This window comes from Amphiura filiformis, chromosome 9, assembly GCF_039555335.1.
Source record: "Amphiura filiformis chromosome 9, Afil_fr2py, whole genome shotgun sequence".
NCBI classification, from domain to species: Eukaryota; Metazoa; Echinodermata; class Ophiuroidea; order Amphilepidida; family Amphiuridae; genus Amphiura; species Amphiura filiformis.
The window spans coordinates 26361695-26387093 of record NC_092636.1 but is presented as its reverse complement, the minus strand read 5'-3'; the positions used below and the strand labels follow the sequence as shown (position 1 = coordinate 26387093).

The 25399-nt window shown below is 37.8% G+C and overlaps 1 protein-coding gene across 1 annotated transcript in view; it reads right to left on the bottom strand.

Moving 5' to 3' along the window:
• LOC140160807 (protein Shroom3-like) overlaps positions 1-23796 on the bottom strand; it is a 175098-nt gene extending 151302 nt beyond the window's left edge. The window contains exon 1 of the mRNA XM_072184115.1: positions 23353-23796. Coding sequence (XP_072040216.1) covers positions 23353-23565 — 213 coding nt within the window. The 5' untranslated portion in view covers positions 23566-23796. The remainder of the gene's footprint in view (positions 1-23352) is intronic.
• Between the last annotated feature and the right edge of the window lie 1603 nt (positions 23797-25399).

Genomic DNA, 25399 nt, shown 5'->3' with positions numbered 1-25399 from the left:
CCTTCAAAATGCTTCTTCTGCCACATATTATATAGTACAATGATGTCATTTGCATATATGCATCGGCTATACCCCACGCCTAGAACTTGCATACAGAATTGGGGTCAAAGGTCATTAAAGGGCAAAATCTTACAATTGCATTATCTGGACATCTGTAAGGGGTATGGGGCTCAAACTCGGTGACAACAAATCTCATGACCGGGGAACAATTTGCAGGTCAGGTCAAAGGTCATGCAGAGGTCAAATTTTAGAAATGAATTTCCTCCACATCTGTAAGGGGTACGGGGCTCAGACAACAACCTTAATGATCAGGGGGACATTTTGGAACACTTTGCAGGAGTCAGGTCAAAGGTTATCTGGGTTCAAATTTTATAATTTAATTTTCTGGATATCTGTAAGGGTTATGGGGCCCAAACTCTGTGACAACATATCTCACGATCAGGGGAACATTTTGCAGGGGTCAGGTCAAAGGTCATGCAGAGGTCAAATCGTATAAATGTATTTTCTGGACATCTGTAAGGGGTACGGGCTCATGAAACTTGGTGACAACAAACTTGATGACCAGGGGAACATATTTGGAACATTTTGCAGGGGTCAGGTCAAAGGTCATCTGGGGTCAAATATCAAAATTACACTTTCTGGACATCTGTAAGGAATACGGGACTCAAACTCGGTGACAACAAACCTCATGACCAGGGGAACATATTTGGAACATTTTGCAGGGGTCAGATACCGCCACAACACCAACACGCCCCAGCTAGGTTTGTGGTCTATGACCACCATTTGCCACTAGTTCTTCTTTCTTTCTTTCTTTCTTTCTGGCAATTAATTTCAAAATGCTTCTCCTCCTACATGTTACACCCTACAATTACGTAACTTGCACATATGTATCGGCTATATCCAATGCCCATAGGGTGCAAACAGAATTGGGGTCAAAGGTCATTAAGGGGCATTACCGTATATAATCAAATACCTTCAAAATGCTTCTTCTGCCACATATTACATAGCACAATGACGTCACTTACACATGTGCATCGGCTTTGCCCAGTACCCATACCTTGCACACAGAATTTGGGTCAAAGGTCATTAAGGGGTAAAATCTATTTTGCCTTATCTCGATATCTGTAAGGGGTGTAGGGGCTCACACTCAGTGACAACAAATCTCATTACCTGGGGAACATTTTACAGGGGTCAGGTCAAAGGTCATGCAGAGGTCAAATTTTAGAAGTGCATTTTCTGGACATCTGTAAGGGGTACAGTGCTCTAACTCTGTGACAACAAACTTAATGACCAGGGGAATATTTTGGAACACTTTGCAGGGGTCATGTCAAAGGTTAATTGGGGTCAAATCATATAATTTCATTTTCTGGATATCTGTATGGGGCTCAAACTCAGTGACAACAAATCTCATGAACATAGGAACAGTTTGAAGGGGTCAGGTCAAAGGTCATGCAGAGGTCAAATTTTGGAAATGCATTTTCTGGACATCTGTAAGGGGTACGGGGCTCAAACTCTGTGATAACAAATGTACTGGCCAGGGGAACACTTTGGAATGCTGTACAGGGGTCAGGTCAAAGGTCATCTGGGTCAAATCGTAAAATTTAACTTTCTGGGCATCTGCAAGTCGTATGGGACTCAAACTCGGTGACAACAAACCTCATGACCAGGGGAGCATTTTTGGAACATTTTGCAGGGGTCAGATACCTCCAAAACACCAACATGCCCCAGCTAGGTTTGTGGTCTATGACCACCATTTGCCACTAGTTGCATTTGTATTTCCACAGGTCTTGCAGTTCTTGTGTTAAAGCCAATACATATCAAAATAAAAGTGTCGGGTATTTTCCCCCTACCGAGAAAAATCATGCACATGGGGTAGAAATGACACCCCTTCTATCAAGTCTTTGGGATCTCCTTTATAGAACCCATACCATAGCCCTACTAGTAAAGGGCCTTTTGACTGTGGTGATCCAAAACCTGCTATATCATAAAACCTGGCTATATCCAGAGAACTGCTAAACCCTGTGACTGCTATTCCCCAGAACCCCGAGTGGAGCGGTTAGTGGGTTTTAGCGGTTCTCGGATATAGTGTGTTTAAAAGGCCCTATAGTAGGGCTACCCATAACATGCCTCTTGTTTGTCAGGTTAGTCTGTCTCAATATTGAGTGCAAACACTGGGATCCAAAACATTCTCATCTATTAGTGCACAGTTCTTTAACTCCAATACATTTCTACATTCATTGAATGACCTTTGAAAATTTGGGTACAAAAACTCATACTCCGCAACTTAAGGTTAAATTTTGCACTATGGTTGTTTAATTGAGGTTATTGGACTATGGCATTGGGATGAGGCCATTGTGGTTCATAGTGAAACACTGCTAGGTCGTGCTCCCCTCTGACCCACCTTAAAAAACATGGCAACATATGCACCTGTTACACAGATGAGGCCGAGATGATTCTAAATAAATTATTGCATTATGAATGGTGCGTCTTCCCCGGGGGCGTTTTCCTTCTCTCTTCCTTTTTATATCTTCCTCTCCAGTCTGCCTCTCTCTCTCTCACACTCTCGCCCCTCTCTTTCTTCTATCCTTCCATTTTCTGTTAATATTTAGAACACATTTTTGGTACAAAATTGGATATTATGTTGTTAATTCTAAACAATTTGGATCAATGCTAGAAATATTTCAGCACAAATTTCTGCGGGCCATTTGGGCCCTTCACCTTACACCTTTACAGGCCCTCACAAATTTTCAGAGATTTTGAAGTGGTTATTTGTAAAATTACAATGATACATCGGCGGTGGCTGGCCAGGCCAATATTGATAGGGATATTATGTAGGCCTAAATCAAATATGTCTTGCCGACTTGGGTGTCAATCCAGAAATGTGAAGAAAAAAATTTTAATATTTTTTTTTTTAACTTTTCCGGATTTTTTTTTGTGACAAATTTCCAGTTCTGGCAATTTCTGGAAGATCTACATTCCTGAAATAGGCAAAAATCTTTGAAGATTGTTTATCCAGAATACATATAGATTTGCAAGCAAACCAACTGCTAACAAACAAACAGTATACAACTTCCCCATAACAAAATTTCAAAGGGGCAATGCCCAATCACTCGCATGTCGGAACAGAGCTTGATGAATCAGTATATTTATTCAAATTCAATTTCCTCAAACCAAATTTTTAAGCTTGCTTGAAAAAATCTTAAATAGCTTCTTTCCTGATCACAAATATGTGTAGGATTATTCAAGGATGGCGACTACTTTTGCAGGGTGTTCTATTGAGTAAGATTTGGGATTGTCCTCAGATTTGGTGTGGTCAATTTATATCTCCCACTAAACATGCAAAATTATGAAATCCAGGTACATCAGCAGGAACCATAGCATACATATGATACATGAACTATTATTAGACATGACAAAAGTGGATGGTATTGTAAACACAACTTCCTTGAGCAAGACCAGTGGCAGAGCCAGGGAGGGTAATTCCCCGTGTCAGAACTCTTGCCATCCCCAGAATTCACACCCCCCAATAAAAACCCAAAATTAGGAAATTTTCCACTTTTTGGGACAATTTTGAGCCTAATTTGTTGATTTTGCACCCCCTGGTATTCACTTTCCCCAATGCCCCCCCAAAAAAATTCCTGGTGCCACCACTGAGCAAGACGTGTTGCTCTATTAGCTTCACTCTACCCAGGTGTAATAGGGAGCTGGCAGCTGATGTTACAATATTGCATGTCTAACCATATCCCTGGTCTAGGGTGCATGCATACTATACTGCATCACATTTTACATTAGTTTTGGCAGTGCACTCAATTTGTTTTTGTGAGCACTTGTCTAAAGCTAGCTTCTGCAATGTTATGTTATGTAGACAGCTTACATTAGGCCTAAATCTTTTTGGCAAATGTTCCGAGATATACTTCTTTTATTATTTTTCAGAGATATTTCTGAAAACAAAATGGCAACCTAATATGGTAGGCAGTATAATTCACAATATTGTAATACATAATCCTTTAAAAATAAATTCTAATTTTTAATTCTTTAGCACTGTCAAGTACGGTGTCACTGGTGTGCTCCATAAGTTAAATGATCTTGATGGGTTCAAATGACAACTGAATGATATTAACTAATTACTATCAAATGATAGGTGCACTCCAATTTAGTACAACAGCTTCTTTGACAACCTACCCTAAAACTTGACACTTCCCTCAAAGCTTCCATAGTAAAGTATTTCTTTCCCTTTCCTATTGTATATTATTGTTTTGATTCAGACAGTCTGAATACCTGGCGTGTGAGTAAGCATCTAAAAATAGTTAATGCTCAGGGAGGGAAGAAATTATTAGAGAACCATAGGCCTAAAGCCTACAGATGATTGATTGTGACAATTTCAAACTCATTTAATAGCATTTGATACCATATCTCACATTTCAGGCATCTTCTCACCACTGCAATACATTGATTTTTGGGACATGATCCAAATTGGTACTACCTGTTTCTTATATTTTCCTCGTGTAGTGGCAGCACACCACCAAATGGCTTCAATTGGGCCTTCATTTTGCAAAAGTTTATAAAGGGGGGGACATCCCCCACAAACACCCCCTACATATGCATAAAGAAGTGTTTCGCTTCTGCTTTGGACACCCAACACTTTGTTTAAAGCAATTAAATTTGTCCAAGCATGACTTCAATTAGGCCATCATTTCGCAAATTTTCGCCTTTTTCAAACTAAATTTTTATACAATAATACTTTTAAGAATTAAAAATAGTGCTATAATGGTCCACCAATGGCTTCAATTAGGTCTTCATTTTGCAAAAGTTTCTCACTTCAGAGGGGGGTACATTCCCCTGCGGACACCTCCATGTGTCGCGCAAGCGCGCCACGATAGCGGCTTCACAGCCATTTTTAATTTTTTTTATCAAATTGGGCCCCCTCTAGATCTGCCACTGTAAAGATATGTTATTTAATTTTCATTTAGAGCAATTATCAAAATGACCAGCTGTTTTCAACTTTTTACTCGATGTCTGCATGTTTGAAATGAAAATTGACAGCTCCGGAAATAACTCTTCAGCAGAATCATTTGCAAACCTATAGGCCTATATCTTTGCCTAATCACATTTGAAAGTAACCTGATCAGCAGTATTTAAAATTTGATTCTACTCTTCAATACATGAAACAATTCCGCTGCACAGATGTTCAAACAAACCCTTGCTTACCCACTGTCTGGGAAAATAAAAGCATAGACAACCTGGCCTTTATCAACAATGCTATGCAATTTCGATTCATATTTCATGATATTTTTTGAATAATATCGCGGATGAATTCCAAGTATGCTGTAGTTTGCATTGTTTGGTACCTGGTACCAAGGGTTAGGTTAGTTTAGTAATATTTATCTAGCACTCTCAGAGTAATCATACAAAATTCGAGGTTTGTTTGAAATATAGATTTAAACTACTGATAACTTGCTCAGGTCTCTTGGCCCTTCATAACTGAATAATTTGTACAAAATATGTGTTGTAGCAGCATGAAAAGGCACTTGATGAACAACTATGGTTGTAATGCCTGTATAAATCAGGTGACATATTTAGGACTTTTTTTAAATTAAAATGTTGAGCATATCTAGGCATTAACAGCTGAAATCTAGGAGACAACGCTGACAAATCTTTGGCCAGGCACAAGTGACCTGGTGAACAAAGAGGGTCGCCCGTAAATAGCTGGTCTTTTATCATGGGTCATCTGCCCCGCCTTTACCAGATGAGCCATGGGGAGAGCAGATAAGATTATTTTTTTTGGTCCTGCAGGGAATTGAACCCAGGACCTCTTGCCCCAAAGGCAAAGACCTTAACCAGCGTGCCATGCTGCTCCCAGCAAGGCAGGACTTTGTTCCCCTCCCTGCCATCTTAGCCATCCCCATTTTGAGTCCACTGTCAACCGAAGACCCCATGTTTTACAACTTGTCACTAAAAGACCAGTTTAATCAAATTTGTCACCCAAAGAGGCAATGTTTTTACAAAAAACCATCACCCAATGAGCCATTGTATAAATTTTATGTACTTACAACTTATGCTTATGTACTTACAACTTATAAACAAACCATTCATTTATTAATTATACCGTTATGTCTCAATGAAAAAGAATTTTACCAAAAGATCACTTTTTAGCATCTGACATCACTGAAAGAGTCCATCACCAAAATATTTTCAATGTAATTTATCACAGAAAGCATTAGCTAGTTAGTAAGTGCCCAAGACATTCAGTCAATATACCACTGTAACTCTAACAGATTTTCAATAAGAATAGGATTTAACAGGATGGTGTCAGTGACTAACTATTTATCATTGGTTATTGATAAGCTTAATTTGCAATTTCTCACCCTGAACTTTGATTGGCATAATATCTACACACAGTTGGGAAAAGTCAACACCAGGATACCCTTTGGACCAAAAACAGGGTCTACAGCACAGACTAGGCATAAGCAGGGACAGGCGATTTGCGCAAAAAAAAACCAGCAAATTGCGCGGAGATTGCGTAGAACTTTTTTCCAGTATAAATCATGTATCCCTGCCCATAGGAAAAAAAATAGCCAATTGCGCAGAAAAAAAGTTCCGCGCAAATCGCTTGTCCCTGGGCATAAGTCATGATACTTGTATCGTTTTGTTACTGAAATGTGTCCTCTCATTCTGAGAATAAATAATTTTATATAATAGTTTATAAAGCTACCCCTATCTTTGAAAACAAAGTCAGTCAGTTGGTGTTTTTATTTTTTAAGAATTTCAAAATTTAGTACTTTACCATACATGATTTCTTCATTTCGAAATTTAACTAATTTCTAGCGCACGTACAAAATAGAACTGTTGACTTGAAAAAGTATGCTATTTTTAGTATTTTTGTACAAATTAAATTCCATCACATACATATCATTCTTGAATTGATTACAAGTATTGCAAGTGACAACAGCCCGATTATGAAAAACGACTCTGCTGTGAAAATGATCTGAACAGACTTAAAGTGACAGCTTATACAAAGCTCTTAAAATGCAAAAAGGTGCAAAATGGCCGTAAACAGATCAATACATTATAGTTGGCTCTTGTTAATACTTATAGATCAATCATTGATCCATTATCCTGTTTGTGTGAAATATGGTCCGTTCAATGGTCATTATAATACAGGTATGCAAAACTTGGAATGTACAAGGCATACTGCCCTCTATCTGAAAATCATATATTTTACCAATTACTACATTTGATAGAGGGCTCACTACATCTTTTTGACAAACTCACAAGTGCTGAGTGCAGAGTGTACTCTGCGTCTGTCTGATTTAGAAGAGCTCACATCAAATGTTGGTCAAAATTAGCAGTGCCGCAGACTTAACTCGGGTGAACAACAATCAATGGAATTTCCGATTAGGCCAATAATAAGAAATTGTTTTGATTGTCCTTGTCCGTCCGCCCGACGGTCGTTATCGTCGAAAGCCTTCTGACCGTAAAACTTTATTTTGAAATAATACAATTTTATTGCTTTTCATGATATTCATTAGATATGATTTATACAAATTGGGTGTAAATATTAATAAGAAGCTTATTTAATATTTTGTTACATTTTTTTTTGGTGGCTATTTTTGGAATTTAGACCAATAATCACCAATGGAGCTACAAGATGAATATTGTTACAGTTAAGGAACATATTCCTAATGCTGCTGTGATGGACAAATATGTAAAATAAATTATACATACCAAATGGTATAGAATATTTCCTAAGTCAAATATATGGCACACTGCCCAATAATGAATCACTCTACCATAAGTCATCTATATTCCAATCAACTGTCATTTATTTTGTAGTTTTTACTGTCTACTGAAGATAAATTAATCACTACATACAATGTATGAAGTTAGCATAGTTAGTGACTGCATCGTGTACATGATGGAGAGGTGCCTTATTACCTTCCCATAATCTTGACTGCATCGTGTACATGATGGAGAGGTGCCTTATTACCTTCCCATAATCTTGACTGCATCATGTACATGATGGAGAGGTGCCTTATTACCTTCCCATAATCTTGACTGCATCGTGTACATGATGGAGAGGTGCCTTATTACCTTCCCATAATCTTGACTGCATCGTGTACATGATGGAGAGGTGCAATATTACCTTCCCATAATCTTGACTGCATCGTGTACATGATGGAGAGGTGCCTTATTACCTTCCCATAATCTTGACTGCATCGTGTACATGATGGAGAGGTGCCTTATTACCTTCCCATAATCTTGACTGCATCGTGTACATGATGGAGAGGTGCCTTATTACCTTCCCATAATCTTGTCTGCATCATGTACATGATGGAGAGGTGCCTTATTACCTTCCCATAATCTTGACTGCATCGTGTACATGATGGAGAGGTGCCTTATTACCTTCCCATAATCTTGACTGCATCATGTACATGATGGAGAGGTGCCTTATTACCTTCCCATAATCTTGACTGCATCGTGTACATGATGGAGAGGTGCCTTATTACCTTCCCATAATCTTGACTGCATCGTGTACATGATGGAGAGGTGCCTTATTACCTTCCCATAATCTTGACTGCATCATGTACATGATGGAGAGGTGCCTTATTACCTTCCCATAACCTTGACTGCATCGTGTACATGATGGAGAGGTGCCTTATTACCTTCCCATAACCTTGACTGCATCGTGTACATGATGGAGAGGTGCCTTATTACCTTCCCATAATCTTGACTGCATCGTGTACATGATGGAGAGGTGCCTTATTACCTTCCCATAATCTTGACTGCATCGTGTACATGATGGCGAGGTGCCTTATTACCTTCCCATAATCTTGACTGCATCGTGTACATGATGGAGAGGTGCCTTATTACCTTCCCATAATCTTGACTGCATCGTGTACATGATGGAGAGGTGCCTTATTACCTTCCCATAATCTTGACTGCATCGTGTACATGATGGAGAGGTGCCTTATTACCTTCCCATAATCTTGACTGCATCATGTACATGATGGAGAGGTGCCTTATTACCTTCCCATAATCTTGACTGCATCATGTACATGATGGAGAGGTGCCTTATTACCTTCCCATAATCTTGACTGCATCGTGTACATGATGGAGAGGTGCCTTATTACCTTCCCATAATCTTAATTTTGTACACCATTAGGATGTAGTCTAAATCAAGTACCGTATTAATTCCAATAAGCGCCCAGGGCGCTTAACAAAGTCATTTTGGGTGGGCGCTTATTTTTTACTTTGTTTACCTATTTTTTTTCGTAGGGGCGTTTATTAGAGACAAATTTACGTATGTTATAAAGGGTCCTGAAACATTCTAATAGCTTTTCTGATGCAGAAAATGTATTGCAAGTTTACGCAGGACTTGTAGTCCTGCAGCAAATTTCACTGTATCAACATCTATCTGTCACTTCAACATAAATGGCACCCTTTAACAAATTGAAAATACCCTGTGTGGGCGCTTATTGGGGCATGGGCGCTTATTGGAATGAATACGGTACTTCGCCAGATCATCTAATCAACACAAATGAGGCACATTGCATCGATTTTATATTCAGTAATTATGCAATTTTATACTCCGCCTTTTGTAAAACCTTTCTGCATTAGTCATCAAAACCTTAATTACAATAGTTTTTTAATGAATCCAAATTTCAGCAGCTTTATAAGATTTTACTTTTTCAAATGGGAAGTAAAAACTTATTTTGATTTAACAATACTTATTTAGTAATTGAATCCATCGGAACTGGAGCAGAGTCAACTGTGATGGAAAATCACTGCAACAGTGGCGGCGCAAGGGGGGCCTCGTTCACAAACCGCGACAACCCTTGAATAGCAAGTGAAGCATGCAGCGAGCATAGCGAGCTATCCATTGTTGGCCTATCTTAGATCATCATACAGGTATCAGAGTCCTGCAGGTGCTAGATATGTCTTGATTTTCAATTAAACTTGGAATTTTCATATAGTCGTCACTTTGGCCCTCGATGATTAGGACTTTTCTTTTTTCAATGGCATTTATTTACTTTATCTTTCAAAGCTTTAGCCTCGTATCTTAAATTTAAGACATCGAACCATAGCCAAAGCAGGAAGAGATTACACAAATCAATTATAACACTTTCAATTTCATCCCATATTATATGTAGCACCATCACCATCATCACCACCACCATCATCACCACCATCATCATCACCATCATCACCACCATCATCATCACCATCATCATCATCATCACCACCACCATCATCATCATCATCACTATCACCACCATCATCATCATCATCACCATCACCACCATCATCATCACCATCATCATCATCATCATCATCACCATCATCATCACCATCATCATCACCATCATCATCACCACCATCATCATCACCATCATCACCACCACCACCATCATCATCATCATCACCACCACCATCACCACCACCACCATCACCATCACCACCATCATCATCACCACACCACCACCACCATCATCATCATCATCACCATCATCACCATCATCATCATCACCATCATCACATCACCATCATCATCATCATCATCACCATCATCACCATCACCATCATCATCATCATCATCACCACCATCACAACCATCACCATCACAACCATCACCACCAGCACCATCATCATCAGATTATTTCAAAGGCATAATATAACACCAGAAGCTGGTATAAATCACTTCCCCTCAATTATTACATTTAATGCAATACAATACCCATATTGTAGCACCATGGATCTAATGATGGTTGACCTAGTTATCATCGTCATCATCATCATCATCAGATTCTTTGTAACACCAGAAGCTGGTATAAATCACTTCTCCTCATGTCATTAGAATTTCAACAGAGTAGTAATCATAGCATGATGAGTGTGACTATTGACGTAGTCTTACAAGAAAAAACAATCAACATGATCAACTTCATGGTTACCGACTTACGGTGCACTTGGCTTCAGAAATAATTTCATGAAGTATCAACCAAAACTAGTTATAATATCGGTCAAGTTAATCTTATCGGATTGGACTTTTCAGCATTTCAAACTTATGTTACAGGGATTGAGGGTCAGCCAGCTATGAGCGAAAGCACTTTCGCTTTACAGTAGGTAATCGAATGTTACTCCCTAATGGTATGGCAGTAGTCTAATATACCAAGATCAGATTTGTTTATGTTTATGTTGCACGCCAAAACGCCATCACCTTCTATGTTATATAATGGTATCCGATTCAAACCGCAGACTTTGAAATGAATGTGGTGCCCCAGCCGAAATAATTATAGTTGTATAAACAACCAGATATATGTCGATTCGAGTTAATGAGCAGAGCATCAGAGGGAATATCTTGCAGTAAGATAGATGCTAGTACTTTTAGTAGTACAATGATAACTGTTTACATAACTGGCATAACTTCTATCACTGGAGAAACAGTTTGTAAAAAGGTCCGAGGTAAAATTACATCCATAAAATGTTTGCACACACTTGAGTGTTTGTTGAGAAGCGGGTGTTCTAATGTTAGGGCTGCTAAGAATACGCGATTTTGGAGGCACAAAAATTCGTGATTTCCTGCCAAAAATGCAAAATCTATTTAAAAAAAAAAAAAAAATACACAAAAAGAATGAGTGAAAAGAGAAGAGGAAAGTAAGAAAGAAGGGCACATCATAATTTTTTTGGGAGCCAATTGTGTCACAGTGTATTGGTGAGGAATTAATAATTGGGGGGGCCTTTTAGAGCTGAAATGATCAAAATTAAGGGTCTTTCAGAGCTCTGTTTTGGTCCAATTTGGGGGTCTTTCAGAGCTGTGGGTCCAAAAATACAGATCTTTCATGGGGGGGGGGGGGGATACCAGTAAGACCAGTATAATGGAGCTCATGTAATGCACATAACCATGCGTAACTCCCAAATGCAAAATCGGAATTAACTAACATTTTGGGAATAAGATTTTTTGAGGATATCTAGGCTACAGACTCATACCATAAAATAGGATGTTAAAATCATGAAATACTCCTTTAATATCACATTATTTTTACATATAAATCTGCCTGGCCTTGTTACTAACATGTGGTGATAGTAGGCCTATAGAATGGACAGTTGATCCAACAGATAATACTGAAGAATGAAGACTAATCTATCTTATTGAAATCCTTGAACTGTCTCAGAATCATTGGACCTCATAATTGTTCTTTTTGGTGCAAAGCCTTGATTTGTAGCAATTTTGTTCCTGCATGCATTCTAATTAACTCCGTGTAGCTCATAATGTTCATTACATGTACATTGTACAATTTAATTCAGTAATCAAGACATATTGAGACCTTGGAATATGCAATTAAACACAATTTAAGCAAGGAAATTCTGTGCTTGATGATCATGTTTATGATTGTTATATTTTTAATCCATTCGAACTTCATCAGAAATATTTTAATCACAGGCATGGATCTGATATGGATACACGGATGTAAAATGGGCAACATAGGCCTATCCATTTTCTGATAATCCATCTGGTCCTATTGCCCCCTTATTTTTTCTATATTGAAAATTTAAAATAGCAGCTGCTACCCAACTCCCAAGATGCATGTATTGGTATTAGGGTTAGGAGTTTCATAGTTATGATAATGGTTCAAGATGGCGCCCCCACGGGCACTCAACTTTGGAAGTGACAGAGATATGCAGACACCAGTTCAAAACTAGGCATATTTTGGTGAGCGATTTACACAAAAAAAATTTTGAAAATATTTTTTTTAAAAAACAATGAATTTTTTTAATTTGAGAGAAAAAAACGGCTCAAATAACCATCGGTCAAAATTATCGTTGGCAAACAATAATTCCGTCCCGGTACGCCACTGTTCAACAGTATCTCAGCACACCACCAACAGCAGCAGCTTCACAATCACCCTAAAATCATCTATACACACAAATTTGTTGGCCAGGCCAGTGAAACAACTGTGGTTATCAGTCGGTGATGGAGTGCTTGGCACGCGTGGGGTCTGGGGTTCAAATCCTGTCAGTAACAAACAACTGCTCTGTTAATCATCTCTCTTTTTTCTTTCTATCTTTCCTTTCCGATAGCCAAAAACCACTTTTAGTACTTAGTTCTAGGGTTAAATAAAATGCCATTCAATACCAGGGCTGGAAAACATGAAAACTTCCCTGGAAGATGATCAAAATTTCCCTTCAAAAAGACAGATTTCCCTCCAAATTCTTATATATTTCTTTGTTTAAGGACCTTAATTTCCCTCCAAACCTCCAAATATCCTGGGAAGGAGCTTCCCACTTTCCACATTTTTTCCAGGCCTGTCAAATACCTTGGTCTATATATCATTACATTATGTTACCATGGATTATGTCATGGATCATGGATGAACAATACCTCTTTTCAGGAAGAGTCAATATAAATTATGCAAAGTTTCAATCATGATATTGATAAATAATAACAAGCAACATGAAAAGAAACTTTGGTATTTGTTATTCCCATGGATTGAACCACACGCAACGAAGAGTTTAGAATAAACTTACTACATGATGTTAACATGTAGGCCTCCAATCCCCAAAATAAGAAATTCTAGTGCTACTGAGAGGTAACACTTGTGCAGACATAAATTTTCCACAATAAGGCCAAAAAAAATATTGTTGTGTTGCCCTCAAGTGGGAAAATGGGAAATTTGGAACGGACGGTCGGATTTCCTTTTTTTTATATATTTTTTTTAAACCTTCGGTTTTTAAAAATCCCCTCAAATGTTAAATAATGCTTCTTCAATTAGGGGACATTTGTCAATTATGACTTCTGGATACCTGTTAGACATCAATTAAAGACTAGTCTTTCAATAAAATATTAATTTTCAAAGTGAAAAACATTGAGTTTTTGAACAAATCTGTAAAAATCATCATTCAAAAAAAAAAAAAAAAAATGCCGACCCTGATTTTTCAGGATTTAGGGTCGGACGGTTGAGGGCAACACAACAATTTTTTTTTTGGCCTAATCAAATCAGAATCAAATGTGGCCCTTTGTCGAACCTGTAACTAACTTCACATGTCTCAACATGCCAGCAAAAGTGTTTCAAAAGTTGTATGGTGTAGCCTTTTGTATATCAAGTTTGACTTTCAAAAGTTCTTTTAATCGTGGGAATTCTTTTAAGAATACTCCCCCTCACCTCTACTTTTACCATGGTAGCCTATTGGTAAACACACACAGAAAAGGTCCAAAAGTACACTACTGTATTTACCATGCTGACAGGCTTTAAAACAATTTATCCATATTTTAACAGTTCCCAAAAAAATAGATAACATGTATTTTTTTCCCATAAAATGTTAGCTTTTACTGTCCGATATGTCCCCATTTTAATTTTGAGCCAAACAAGTGAGGTAAAGCAAAGAAAATTGGAATTTACTACCTGCATCAATGATGCCAATGTGTGTCACTCCATCGGTTGTGTTATGACACGTTGTGTATGACCGTCCTGCACACCATGTATGTACTGTGTTATGAACATCGCGTACATGTTTGATTTATACTGCCATCATAATAATTAAACAACGGTTCCTGACCTTTATTAAAAATCGCAGATTTTCGACAAAACTACAGCAACTAAGTCTGATTTTTGCAGGGTCAATGTTAGTTAACAATCATGTAAAAAACAGAATTTTGACAAATATTGCGGGCATCCTCGTCAGCAAATGTTTCTAATAATTTCTTGCTAAAAACAATGTATGTATTGTTGTCTCAAGATATCAAATACTTATTTACACATGATCATACAGCGCATACTGTACATACCTCAGAATCAGAGAAAACAGCCTACACTTCCCACAATGCATTTCTTCCAGATACTGAGTTGCTATTCAGTGCAACATACATCAAAAGTGACAAATATTACCTCAATTGCAAGACCTGGATGAGCTCTGTCACTACTGTAAAAGGACATATGTTGCACTGAATAGTAAATTGGTAAGAAATGCATTATGGGAAGTGTAAGATATCTTCCCTGCATCAGTATGATATTTCATAAGATAAGGCGTAAAGATTAGCGTATAAGCCCGACCTACCCTAAAAATAGACCCAACCCCGACTTGATTTTTTGGATTTTTTTTTACCAAAAAGAGTAAAGTTCCAAGGCCTTTTTACAGCAATTTACAGCTTTAAAAAAAAGTCCCTACCTACCCTAATTTTTTTTTTATGTTACGCCAATCAAACAATTTTTTTAGGCCTAATGAATTATAATACTATATAACTGCCATAATACTATACATTTTGTATAAGTGCCTAATTTCTCTCGATCACCAAATGTGATGGGGAAACTTGAAATTAATCTTGCTATATATAATAGTCTGAGATTTACCAGAACAAGGGGTTTCACACAGGTAAACAGTGACTTTCCCCAATATTGCCATAAAAAAACAGTAGTGTGTTTGCACAGACAGTGGTTTCGGTTTGCACATTTTCCCAGATTAATCATGCAAGAACAACAAAAACACATCACATCACATGATTACATTGTCATTAGGTGTAACATACCGTTTTACACCTGTAACTAAGCTGAGAACCCTTTGTCTCAGTGTCATCAAAACAGATCATACAACTCAAAAATGTCACAGGCAATTATAATTTTGTGAATTTGAGTCATCACAAAATTAGATTGCTGCAAAAATTTGTATTTTGTATCATTGTATGGCCAGTGAAATTGGCAGCTATTTTAAAACTTAAACACTGCAGTGTATGGGGGCATAGAGTTTTGGACCTTTGATATAACGGACACCCATGATACATTGTAAAATGAGTGTATTTCATGTACAATCCAGTCATACAAAAACCTTGCCGTTCTTGAGTTAACTTAAGGCCAATAATATATCAAAACTAAAGTTTAGGTCATTCACGCTCCAAAGAAAAATTAAGAACATGCCAGCAGAACCCCCCCCAGCCTTGGGATCTTTTTTTATAGCACCCATAACATTCCTCTTGTGTGTCAGCTTTATTTGTCTCAATATTTTGTGCAAACACCCCTAGAATATGTCTGCTTCTTTCTGATCTGCCTACATGCATGGTAATGTTGATAGCACCCATGACATTCCTCTTGTGTCAGCTTTATTTGTCTCAATATTTTGTGCAAACACCCCCTAGTATAGGTCATGTTTCCTTCTGATCTGCCTACGAGTATGGTAATGTTGAAATGACAACAGTTGTGAACTTGTGAATAAATTTACTGCAAAACGGTGGAAATTTTAGCTATTGATGAAAAACAAATCACTAATAAAATAAACATAGCTTGTGTACCTTTACAATACGTTCATACGTCGCTCAGGTTAAGTTAAAATCTAGACTTTGACCAGCACATGAATATGTGTCATGATCAAACAATGGTTTATAAATTACAAGCAAGGGGTTTACGTATATGACTAGATTACATGATGTACACTCATTTTGCAACGTATGGGTGTCCGCTTTATCAAAGATCCAAAACTCCATTGCCCTCCGATCCATTTCCAGAAGTTGTGGACTTTTGCCAGAATTATGAATCTGATCATGTCGCATTCATTTAAAAATGTGAAAAAACAAAAACAAAAAACAACCTAAAAACAGCAAAAAAAAATTCCTGTTCTTATAATGTTTGTATCTCATTTTATGAGGGCCACCATTTTAAGCAGATAAACTGCTCTTCTTCTGTCCCTGAAGAAGTGCAATTTATCTGCTCGAAACGTCAGTTATTTTTTTGTCTGTTTGGTTTTGTTTATCTGCTATGTGCACATTGATTTTCATCACTTGGACACTTCCAGTGTACTTTCGTACTGTTTTCCTGAAACTTTTGTGCCTTTGTGGGCTCTGGAATTGGCCATTTTTGGCCATCAAACTTTGCCTGTTTTTGTGCCTACACTGATTGTTCGGTTTATCATGTCTGTTTATTATACACAGTGATTTTCATCGCTTGTTAAGTGCACTTTTGTATTCCCATCAATTGATCCTTGTTTTTGCAAGTTTAGCACTTATGTAGGCCTTGGAACTGGTAATTTTTGGCTATCGAACTTTGCCTACTTCTTATGCCTACATTTACTGTTTTTGCCCCCCTGCATACTGTCTAGTCTGTATTTTACTTGCCCCCCCACATCAAGTTCTGTACCTTGCTCTTTTTCTTTCCTATTTTTCAAGGTTTTCATAGCTAAACACATATTTTAAGTTGCATTTTAATACTATGACATGGAAAAATTATTGGTCCTCTATGATATTTTTATGACACATATTCATTTTATAAGGTGAGAAAGGTAACCTGGCCAGCTGACACCATCTTATATTATGCCATAGATATCTAATTTGAATGGCCCTTTTGATGGCAACCATTCAGACAATGTCTACCCAAGAAAATTACAATTGTATGATTAGCTAGATCTGATTATCAACTCAAACAAACCTTAAATCTCACTAAAAAACAGGATTAAATGTAAAATGCTGTCAATCGGCTTGTAAGAGGATTTATATTTGAGGGCTCAGACAGGGAGTATGTTACAGAGAGGTCATAGTTCGCAATGTACATGTACAATGCTATTGTACTATTATAGTGTACTTATAGCTGACAGACACTTGCTGCTTTGTGTGCTGAACCAAATACAAAATCTCATATGAAAGGAATGTTGTTTTCTGTGTCAATGGTTTGCAATGTAAATAGCATAAAATTTACTCTTTTGATCATTGCATTATAAAGTAGTTCTATTTGTATTATTACAACCAGGTGAACCAGAAGTACATTTTTCCATAAATTTTTAGAATTCTGTGTCAATTAGGCCAACAAGCTGCCTAACTAATTGAAAAGCTAAAACAAAGAACAGACATACTTTTTATTAGTGTAAAGAAATTTAGCATTAAATTTAATATTGACTCGATGTGGGAGGCTGAAATGAGGAAATGGTCTTCCAATAGATATAGGCTACCTGCCAGGGCTACCTGCGGACAGTAGGCCTACTAACAATCCAGTCGCATGTTCCCTTTTGCTGTCAACTATTTTACTAAAATTCATGTAGTGAAAATGGGACGATCCAGTGACTGAAAAATAATATAACACATTTACTGTGTTACTATTCTATTTTCTACCACCAATATATTTCCTAAATCTCTATATGATGTCGTCTACTTTTCTACTAGTACATGTAGTAGTACAAGAGCTTACAAGTACATTGTATTGCTACAAAAACTATTTTGAATGATGTGCAAAGGGGCAAGCAGTGCACACTTTTTGGCATGTCTAATGAAGGAGGGCAAGAATTGTTTTGGCATCTAGAATGAGGGCAATTAATTTTTGGTGGACCAGCGCGGAACAAGATATCATTGCACAGCCCAATAATATTCAGAATCATAGAGAATTCAAAAGTTTTGACTAAGTGCAAATTGTAGTTTGAGGCTTCTTCTCTGATTACCATGGTGCATCAGGACCCTAAAACATGTCTTAAAACATGCCATTGGTCAATATATTACCCCATACAGTGGCGTAGCATGGGTCATCACATTGGGGGAGGGGCGCCGACCATGATTGGGGGGGGGGCACAAGATATGATTGGGAGGGCACAAGCCATTTTCAGCAATTTTCCTATGGGATTTCCGAATTTTTGCAATAGATTGGGGGGCACGTGCCCTCCCCCCGGTGCCCCTATGACGTGCGCCACTGACCACATACCATTGGTTACTTTATGATGCTCATACATACATGTATAGCAGGATGGGCTTGGTTTCTTTAGACAAAAATAAGAAATTTTCTTGAATTTCAGCCCGGTTTTGAACCACAGACCCCTCTGGACAAGCCAGCATTTCCATTTGTAGATATGTGTGAAATGATTGGGGGTGTTTGCGCTTGTATTCACTTTGTTAACTGTGGTACTTGGTGAGATTCAATTTAATTTTTTCTGAAAGTATATTATCAAAAGATTGGTATCATCGTCTTTCAAATAGAGGAGTAGAGGACTTCAGACAGTATGGTTTGGCCAGCCAAGTTTTGCCTGTACAATACCTGTATTTTCACACAAAATTCATGCAATTTATAGCACAAAACTTTCCATTCTTTAGGTGAATACTGAATAGAATAGAATAGTTTGACAATTTATCTCTTGTAGAACAAATGAAGATTAATGTATTGACACATTAAATTCACAATTGGTTAAAATATTTATCTCTCAACTCAAGGACTCTTCAGTGATCAAATAAATGGAATGATCCATGTATAATAAAATGAAGAGATTACTTCAGATTTACTCCAATGTGATTTGTACGAGATGCATACAAAATACAATGTAGATCAGTGTCTGGGCCAGGCAGTGTGCAAATTAAGAAAAAAAAATCAGGTCATCCAGCGGATGACCAGGTCATGAAATCTGGTCATCCGCCAAAATTTTTGGTCATCTGAAGTTCCGTACATATATTTAAAATTTTAATTTTTTTAAAGTTAAAATAGAACTTTGCATATTAAAACCACATTTTTTTTAAAATCAACCATAAATGATCCTAGCAATTAGCTCTAGGTCAAGTAACACTCCAAAAGCAAAAATATTAAAAAATTTTTTTACAAAGTATGGGCATCCGACGGATAACCTGCAGTGAATTTCTGGTCTTCCGCCAGCAAATCTGGGCTTCAGGATGCCCGGATGACCACTTAATTAGTTTGCACACTGGGGCCAGGGATGTACTTAAACAACCCCCCCCCCCCGCCCCCGAATGCCAGGGGCTGGTGATTTTGCTATAGGGCAGGTAAATTTTCAAAAGTACCCGCCGCCGCCTGGCGCCCGCCTTGCGTAAACAATTCGCTAGCGAAATGTTAGTTGTGTAATCCGATTATCACCATGTCAACTGGATCACGCTTTTGAGTTCTGCACCATAATCGAAATGATCGCAACACAAAGTTTTTGGCATGTACTACCAATTCCAAAAGGTGCGTGATCCAGTTACCAGGGAGGTACCACTTCGCTGGCGAATACTGTCCAGGGTACAAAATACATTGCATTGGTTGCAAAGAGTGTTTGTGCGTATCGTGGTTTGTGGTTAGTGGAAAGAGAGTTTCATAGTGAATATCAGGGAAAAAATGAGACTGACAGTCAAATAATCAAAATAACTATCGGCGTGTTTATATTGTGCGTACAGCTTTTTTGACCCGCTATTTTATGGGTACAAAATACCGATCATAATCCGACCACCATTACCCAGCTTGTTTCTACTGAGACCAGAAAGCCGTGTCTCGCATGATGTACGGCATTTTTTTACTGTAAACCAGAACTACGGAAAACTGATTTCGGCGAGTGCAAGGCATGATGGACTGATGGTTCTATATCCTTCATTTAAATGTCTAAGCATGGCAGCTCATGGCGTAGGGCCTACAAGCACAATTTAGTGTTTTTGTTAATCCACATTGCATTAATTTACCAGCATCTCAAGCTGAATAGATCTCCAAAACAAAATCAGCGATTAGTTTGCAACACACATGCTATTTTCAAATCCCAACCACCTGTGGGGGGGGGGGGTACAAAAAACAAAATTACACTCTAACCCCCTCAAACGAAGCCTTATTATTTGCATCCGAACTAAATCCCCAACACCAGTTCAGACCAGTTGTGACTTTTATTTCACAAACAGTTTTAATAAGCGCTCTATCTGGGAGTGAATTTCTAATTACTCTAGTTCCAATACGGATTATACGGTATACTTTAAGATCTTAAAGCACTAATAAAACATTTGAACTGACCCTGCTCAAATCTGTCATATTCACACAAAAATTAATCTAGCTATAAAATATCTTTCCATTTTTAAGGAAAGATATTTTGGCTACATCTTCAATCACTATTTGTTTCGATCACTCAATGGGCAAATAAGGAAGTCATGCTCCCCAAATACTTCTGCATACAGTACTGTTTCCTACAATAACCTGTAACTTTTTATTCAACGTTACTTTCACTAAAGCCCAAAATTTTCCGCTTGTCAAATTCCGCTTTGTAATTTTTACGATGGAAAATTCCGATAAGGTTATTATGTACAATATCGCAAGACAGAGACTGGGTATGGTCGGGATTGGCGATTCTTAGATCGATATATAGAGCGTGCTGGTGAAATGATAGTTTATTACCTTTATTTCACTTTATTGTATTGAATTTTGAAGCCAATTTTATTATTTAGTTCATGAAAAAAAAAAAATTTTCATTGATATAGCTTTTTTAAGCTTTTTTAGTACATTTTTTTCTCTCATTAGCAATTAACTGCTTTTTCTGTTTCTTGCGGAATCAGTGTTGTAGATGTTGACGGCAAATTTTAAATCTGGACAAAGGAAAACTTTTAAATTTCTTCAGGCAAATCATGAGAACCCCCCGGTACAGTACATCCTTGAATAGTCGCTTCTAGGGGCGTTGCATTTTCCAAAGGGGGGATTACTTGATCACTGTAAAAAATGGATTTCTTTTGAGTATAAAATTATGTCCTTTTTATCAAAAAAATGGATTTCGTTTAAGTGTAAACTTAAGCGTCCTTTTTATTGAACCGTGAATTGCCGAGTGCACAAATGTAACTGGTATCAATTTGCATCATTTTGTTTAGAAAGACCTCTTTATTTTTGGCAAGCATTTTTGCATGGAGTTTTAGGGGAAAACAAAACAAACTTAATTCATCCAAAAACAATTCACCTAGTTTTGTTAATTCCCGAAATTAACTTTTTGATCTAATCAATATAAAGATGCACAACTTCTTATAGTAACGTATTTGTTCCAATAAGCGCCCATGCCCTAATAAGCGTCCACCCAGGGTATTTTCAATTTGCTAAAGGGTACCGTCAATGTTGAAGTGACAGATTATCAATACAGTGAAATAGCTGGAGGACTACAAGTCCTGTGTAAACTTGCAATACATTTTCTGCATCAGAAAAGCTACTAGAATGTCTCTAATAAACACCCCTTATGAAAAAAAAACCAGTTAGCAATAAACGGCCACCCAAAATGACTTTGTTAAGGGCCCTGGGCGCTTATTGGAATGAATACGGTACTTTCATGTTGCTTGCTGCCAAGCGGCAAGACACTTCATGCGCTATACATATATGTACATTTGTATGTCACAGCAGAAACGCTCCTGACTTGAACTTGAAGTTAACTCCAAGCAATTTGCTGCATGGAGTGATTGATACATGTATATCGGCTTGCCGCTTGAGTTTGTTGAGATTTTACATGTAACTGGCAAAAATTAATTGTTTTTTGTGCATGCCATCAATAGGCCTAAGCCCTTTCACAATTTTGAAAAACTCGGACTGCGCATCAACTGAACCAGGGTTGTAGCTGGAGAATTTTTAGTGCCGGGTGGTATTTGAGGGAATTTTTCGTGAAATTAACAGTTTGCTTGAAAATTGCCTAGATTTGGCCAAATTCTAATTTCTATGTGATTTTGCATTTTTGACACAAGAGTGCTGCTGGGTGCTAGAACTTAAATTGTTTATCAGTGGTCGGCTCTAAATCTGAGTGCCGGGCTCTGCCGCCACCGCCCGCAGTAGCTACATCCCTGATAAAAATCCAGGTTTTTAGAGAGATAGACAAACCAATTAGTCCATAAAATGATTTTACCTTCATGTTTTCACACTAGCAGTTTCTAGCTACATGGATCGAATCCATGGGTTCCTACAGTCACCCATGGAAAACAGGGTACTGAATAGCTGTACACCATGTCCATATTGGCCAAGGGATGGTTTGTTTACATGGCAATAATTCCTTCAGAATAGGCAATACCGATTCCAAACATATAAAACTTACCTCATATCAGTTTTAGTGGCCCCTAATAACTCCAAATTTGCTCAATTTCATACCAAAATCAAGGAAAACATGGTTTTGTTATTGCAAAATAACATGAAACTCAGAAAGGTTATATCTGGTTATTTGCAGTAGGCCACTTCAGATCAATTATATTGGTACTTGAATTGCGTGACTCAGTAACTTTCTGCTCATTGTAAGAGTGTGTGTTGTAAACTTGATTGCATAACCATGATAACATCAAGATATTCTTTGTATTTGAGTTGTCTGATGATGGTATTAGAACTGTCATGGATGTAAACATTACACAAAATGTCAACAAAACATGCTTCTGCAGAACTCTATGCCTGTCTGTATCAGTGTATGTGTGTCTGAGGGCCGATCTGAGCCTCAGAGCTGATGACACACATTCGATGGGTGTAGTTTCTAGCTAGCTCATCCATACTCTTCTTGTTTTCTGCAAGTGTTCAGAAGGCGTCAAGACCAAAAAATATGCAAAACACATAGCGTATTTCGTCAAATAAACGTCCCCGTTTTCCGTTTATGCAATGAAATATAATAATATTTATCTTCCATTTTATGAACATATTTTTGTAGACCTACCTTTGCAATAGTAATAGGACAACGTTGTTCTGAACCACCTTTGAGAGAAAATCCCCACGGTGCACCGCCTTTTAAAACCACCTCAAATATGACAAGTTTGTTATCTTCAGCACTATCAGTAGGTTCATCAAATTCAATGCCAGTAGCTCCTGTTGATGTTATTGGTATCTCGGCGGCTGCCGCGGTAGCACTAGCAGCTCCTTCCGATTCCATCCTCTCGCCTTCTCACTTCTCGATGTGATTATTTTTGAACATGAGTGCCTTAATTTTGTTGATTTACATTAATGCTCCCTTTTAAAATGCTGACAAATTGATCAAAATTGGCTACTTATCTAAAATTTGTAGCCTTTCAGATGCACGAAATCAGTAGTCAATCATCATTCATTTCGATTCATTCGCTCCTCTACCAGTAATGCTATATACTGTCAAACCAACATGTAAAATATTTTGAAAATATAAATTCAAACAAGTTAAAATTATGAAGTTACATAAATTTAAATCATCTGAGAATGTCTTATCTTCGGTATTTTATTCAGCAAGGGTCCCAAATAGAGTAACAATCTAAAGCTTTGAAACTTTAGAAAGCTATTATTTTCTTAATTTAAAACACATGTCCACAATAACTTCCGCCTCACAGGTGATTTCATCTCTTTGGAGTTTTCCAATTTTATTGGGTAAAGTTGATGAGCTACTTAGATGAACGTGGTATTTTTATTCAATATTTCCGCTAAATTATGCAGTAAAATATTTACTTGTAATATTTGATATGAACAATAAAAGTAATGCTTGAATATTTCTTGTCAAAATGTGTCAAATATAAGTGCTTTCCAAGGAGTTAAATATTTTGTCCCCTATTGCAAAGTTGACGAATCCAATCGATTAATTGGATGATCCAGACGGGTTCAGTCATGAACGGTAGTCATACTAGTCAGTCGATTCGGTGTTGAAATTATTAAAGCAAAATTTTCAGTTACACCTTTTTCACTTCATAATTAATTTTCTCGATCAACTGAAAAGCAACAATTTTCATTTCTTCGGTAAATGTCAGGAGAACATGATGTAGTAGGCCCTACGTTTTGTCCAAAAACGTTTTGTTCAAATGCATTTTGTCCAATACGGTATTATTTTGTCCAAATACACTTTGTCCAAATACATTTTGTCCAAAGTTATTGTGTGAGTGTCCAATTGTTATTCTGTCCCACCCATATTTTGTCCAATGACATTTTGTCCAAAGTTATTTTGTTCAATTGTTATTTTGTCTAACCCATATTTTGTCCAATTACATTTTGTCCAAAGTTGTTTGGGCCTATTTATATTTTGTCCTATAGGCCTACTGTGAGCTGTGATGATAATGATGGTGGTGGAGGTGATGGTGATGGTGGTGCGGGTGGTGGTGTCAGTGGTGCGCGGGTGGTGGTGGTGGCGATGATGATGGTGGTAGTGGTGGTGGTGATGACTGATGATGGTACGGTGGTGGTGGTGCGGGTGTTGGTGTTAGTACGTTTTGTCAAAACGTTTTGTCCAAATACATTTTGTCCAATATATTGTCCAAATACACTTTGTCCAAATACATTTTGTGATTGTCCAAAGTTATTTTGTCCAATTGTTATTTTGTCCCACCCATATTTTGTCCATTGTCCAAACTTGTTTGGTCCATTATATTTTGTCATGTGAGCTGTGATGATAATGATGGTGGTGGTGGTGGTGCGCAGGTGGTGGTGGTGGTGGCGATGATGATGGTAGTGTGGTGGTGATGACTGATGATGACAGTGGTGGTGGTGCGGGTGGTGGTGGTGTTGTTGGTCAGTGATGGTGGTGTTGGTGTGGGTGGTCATACAGGTGGTGTGGTGGTGTGGGTGGTGATGTTGGTGGTGGTGGTGCAAGCGGTGGTGTGGGTGGTGATGGTAGTGTTGTTGGTGCTCACGGTGTTGGTGGTGGTGGTGGGGATAATGATGGTGGCAGTGCGGGTGTTGCCCGGAGGGGTGTTGGTGGTGGTGGTGCAGTGTTGTGGATGGTGGTGTTGGCTATGTACGTTGTGCGTGCTGTT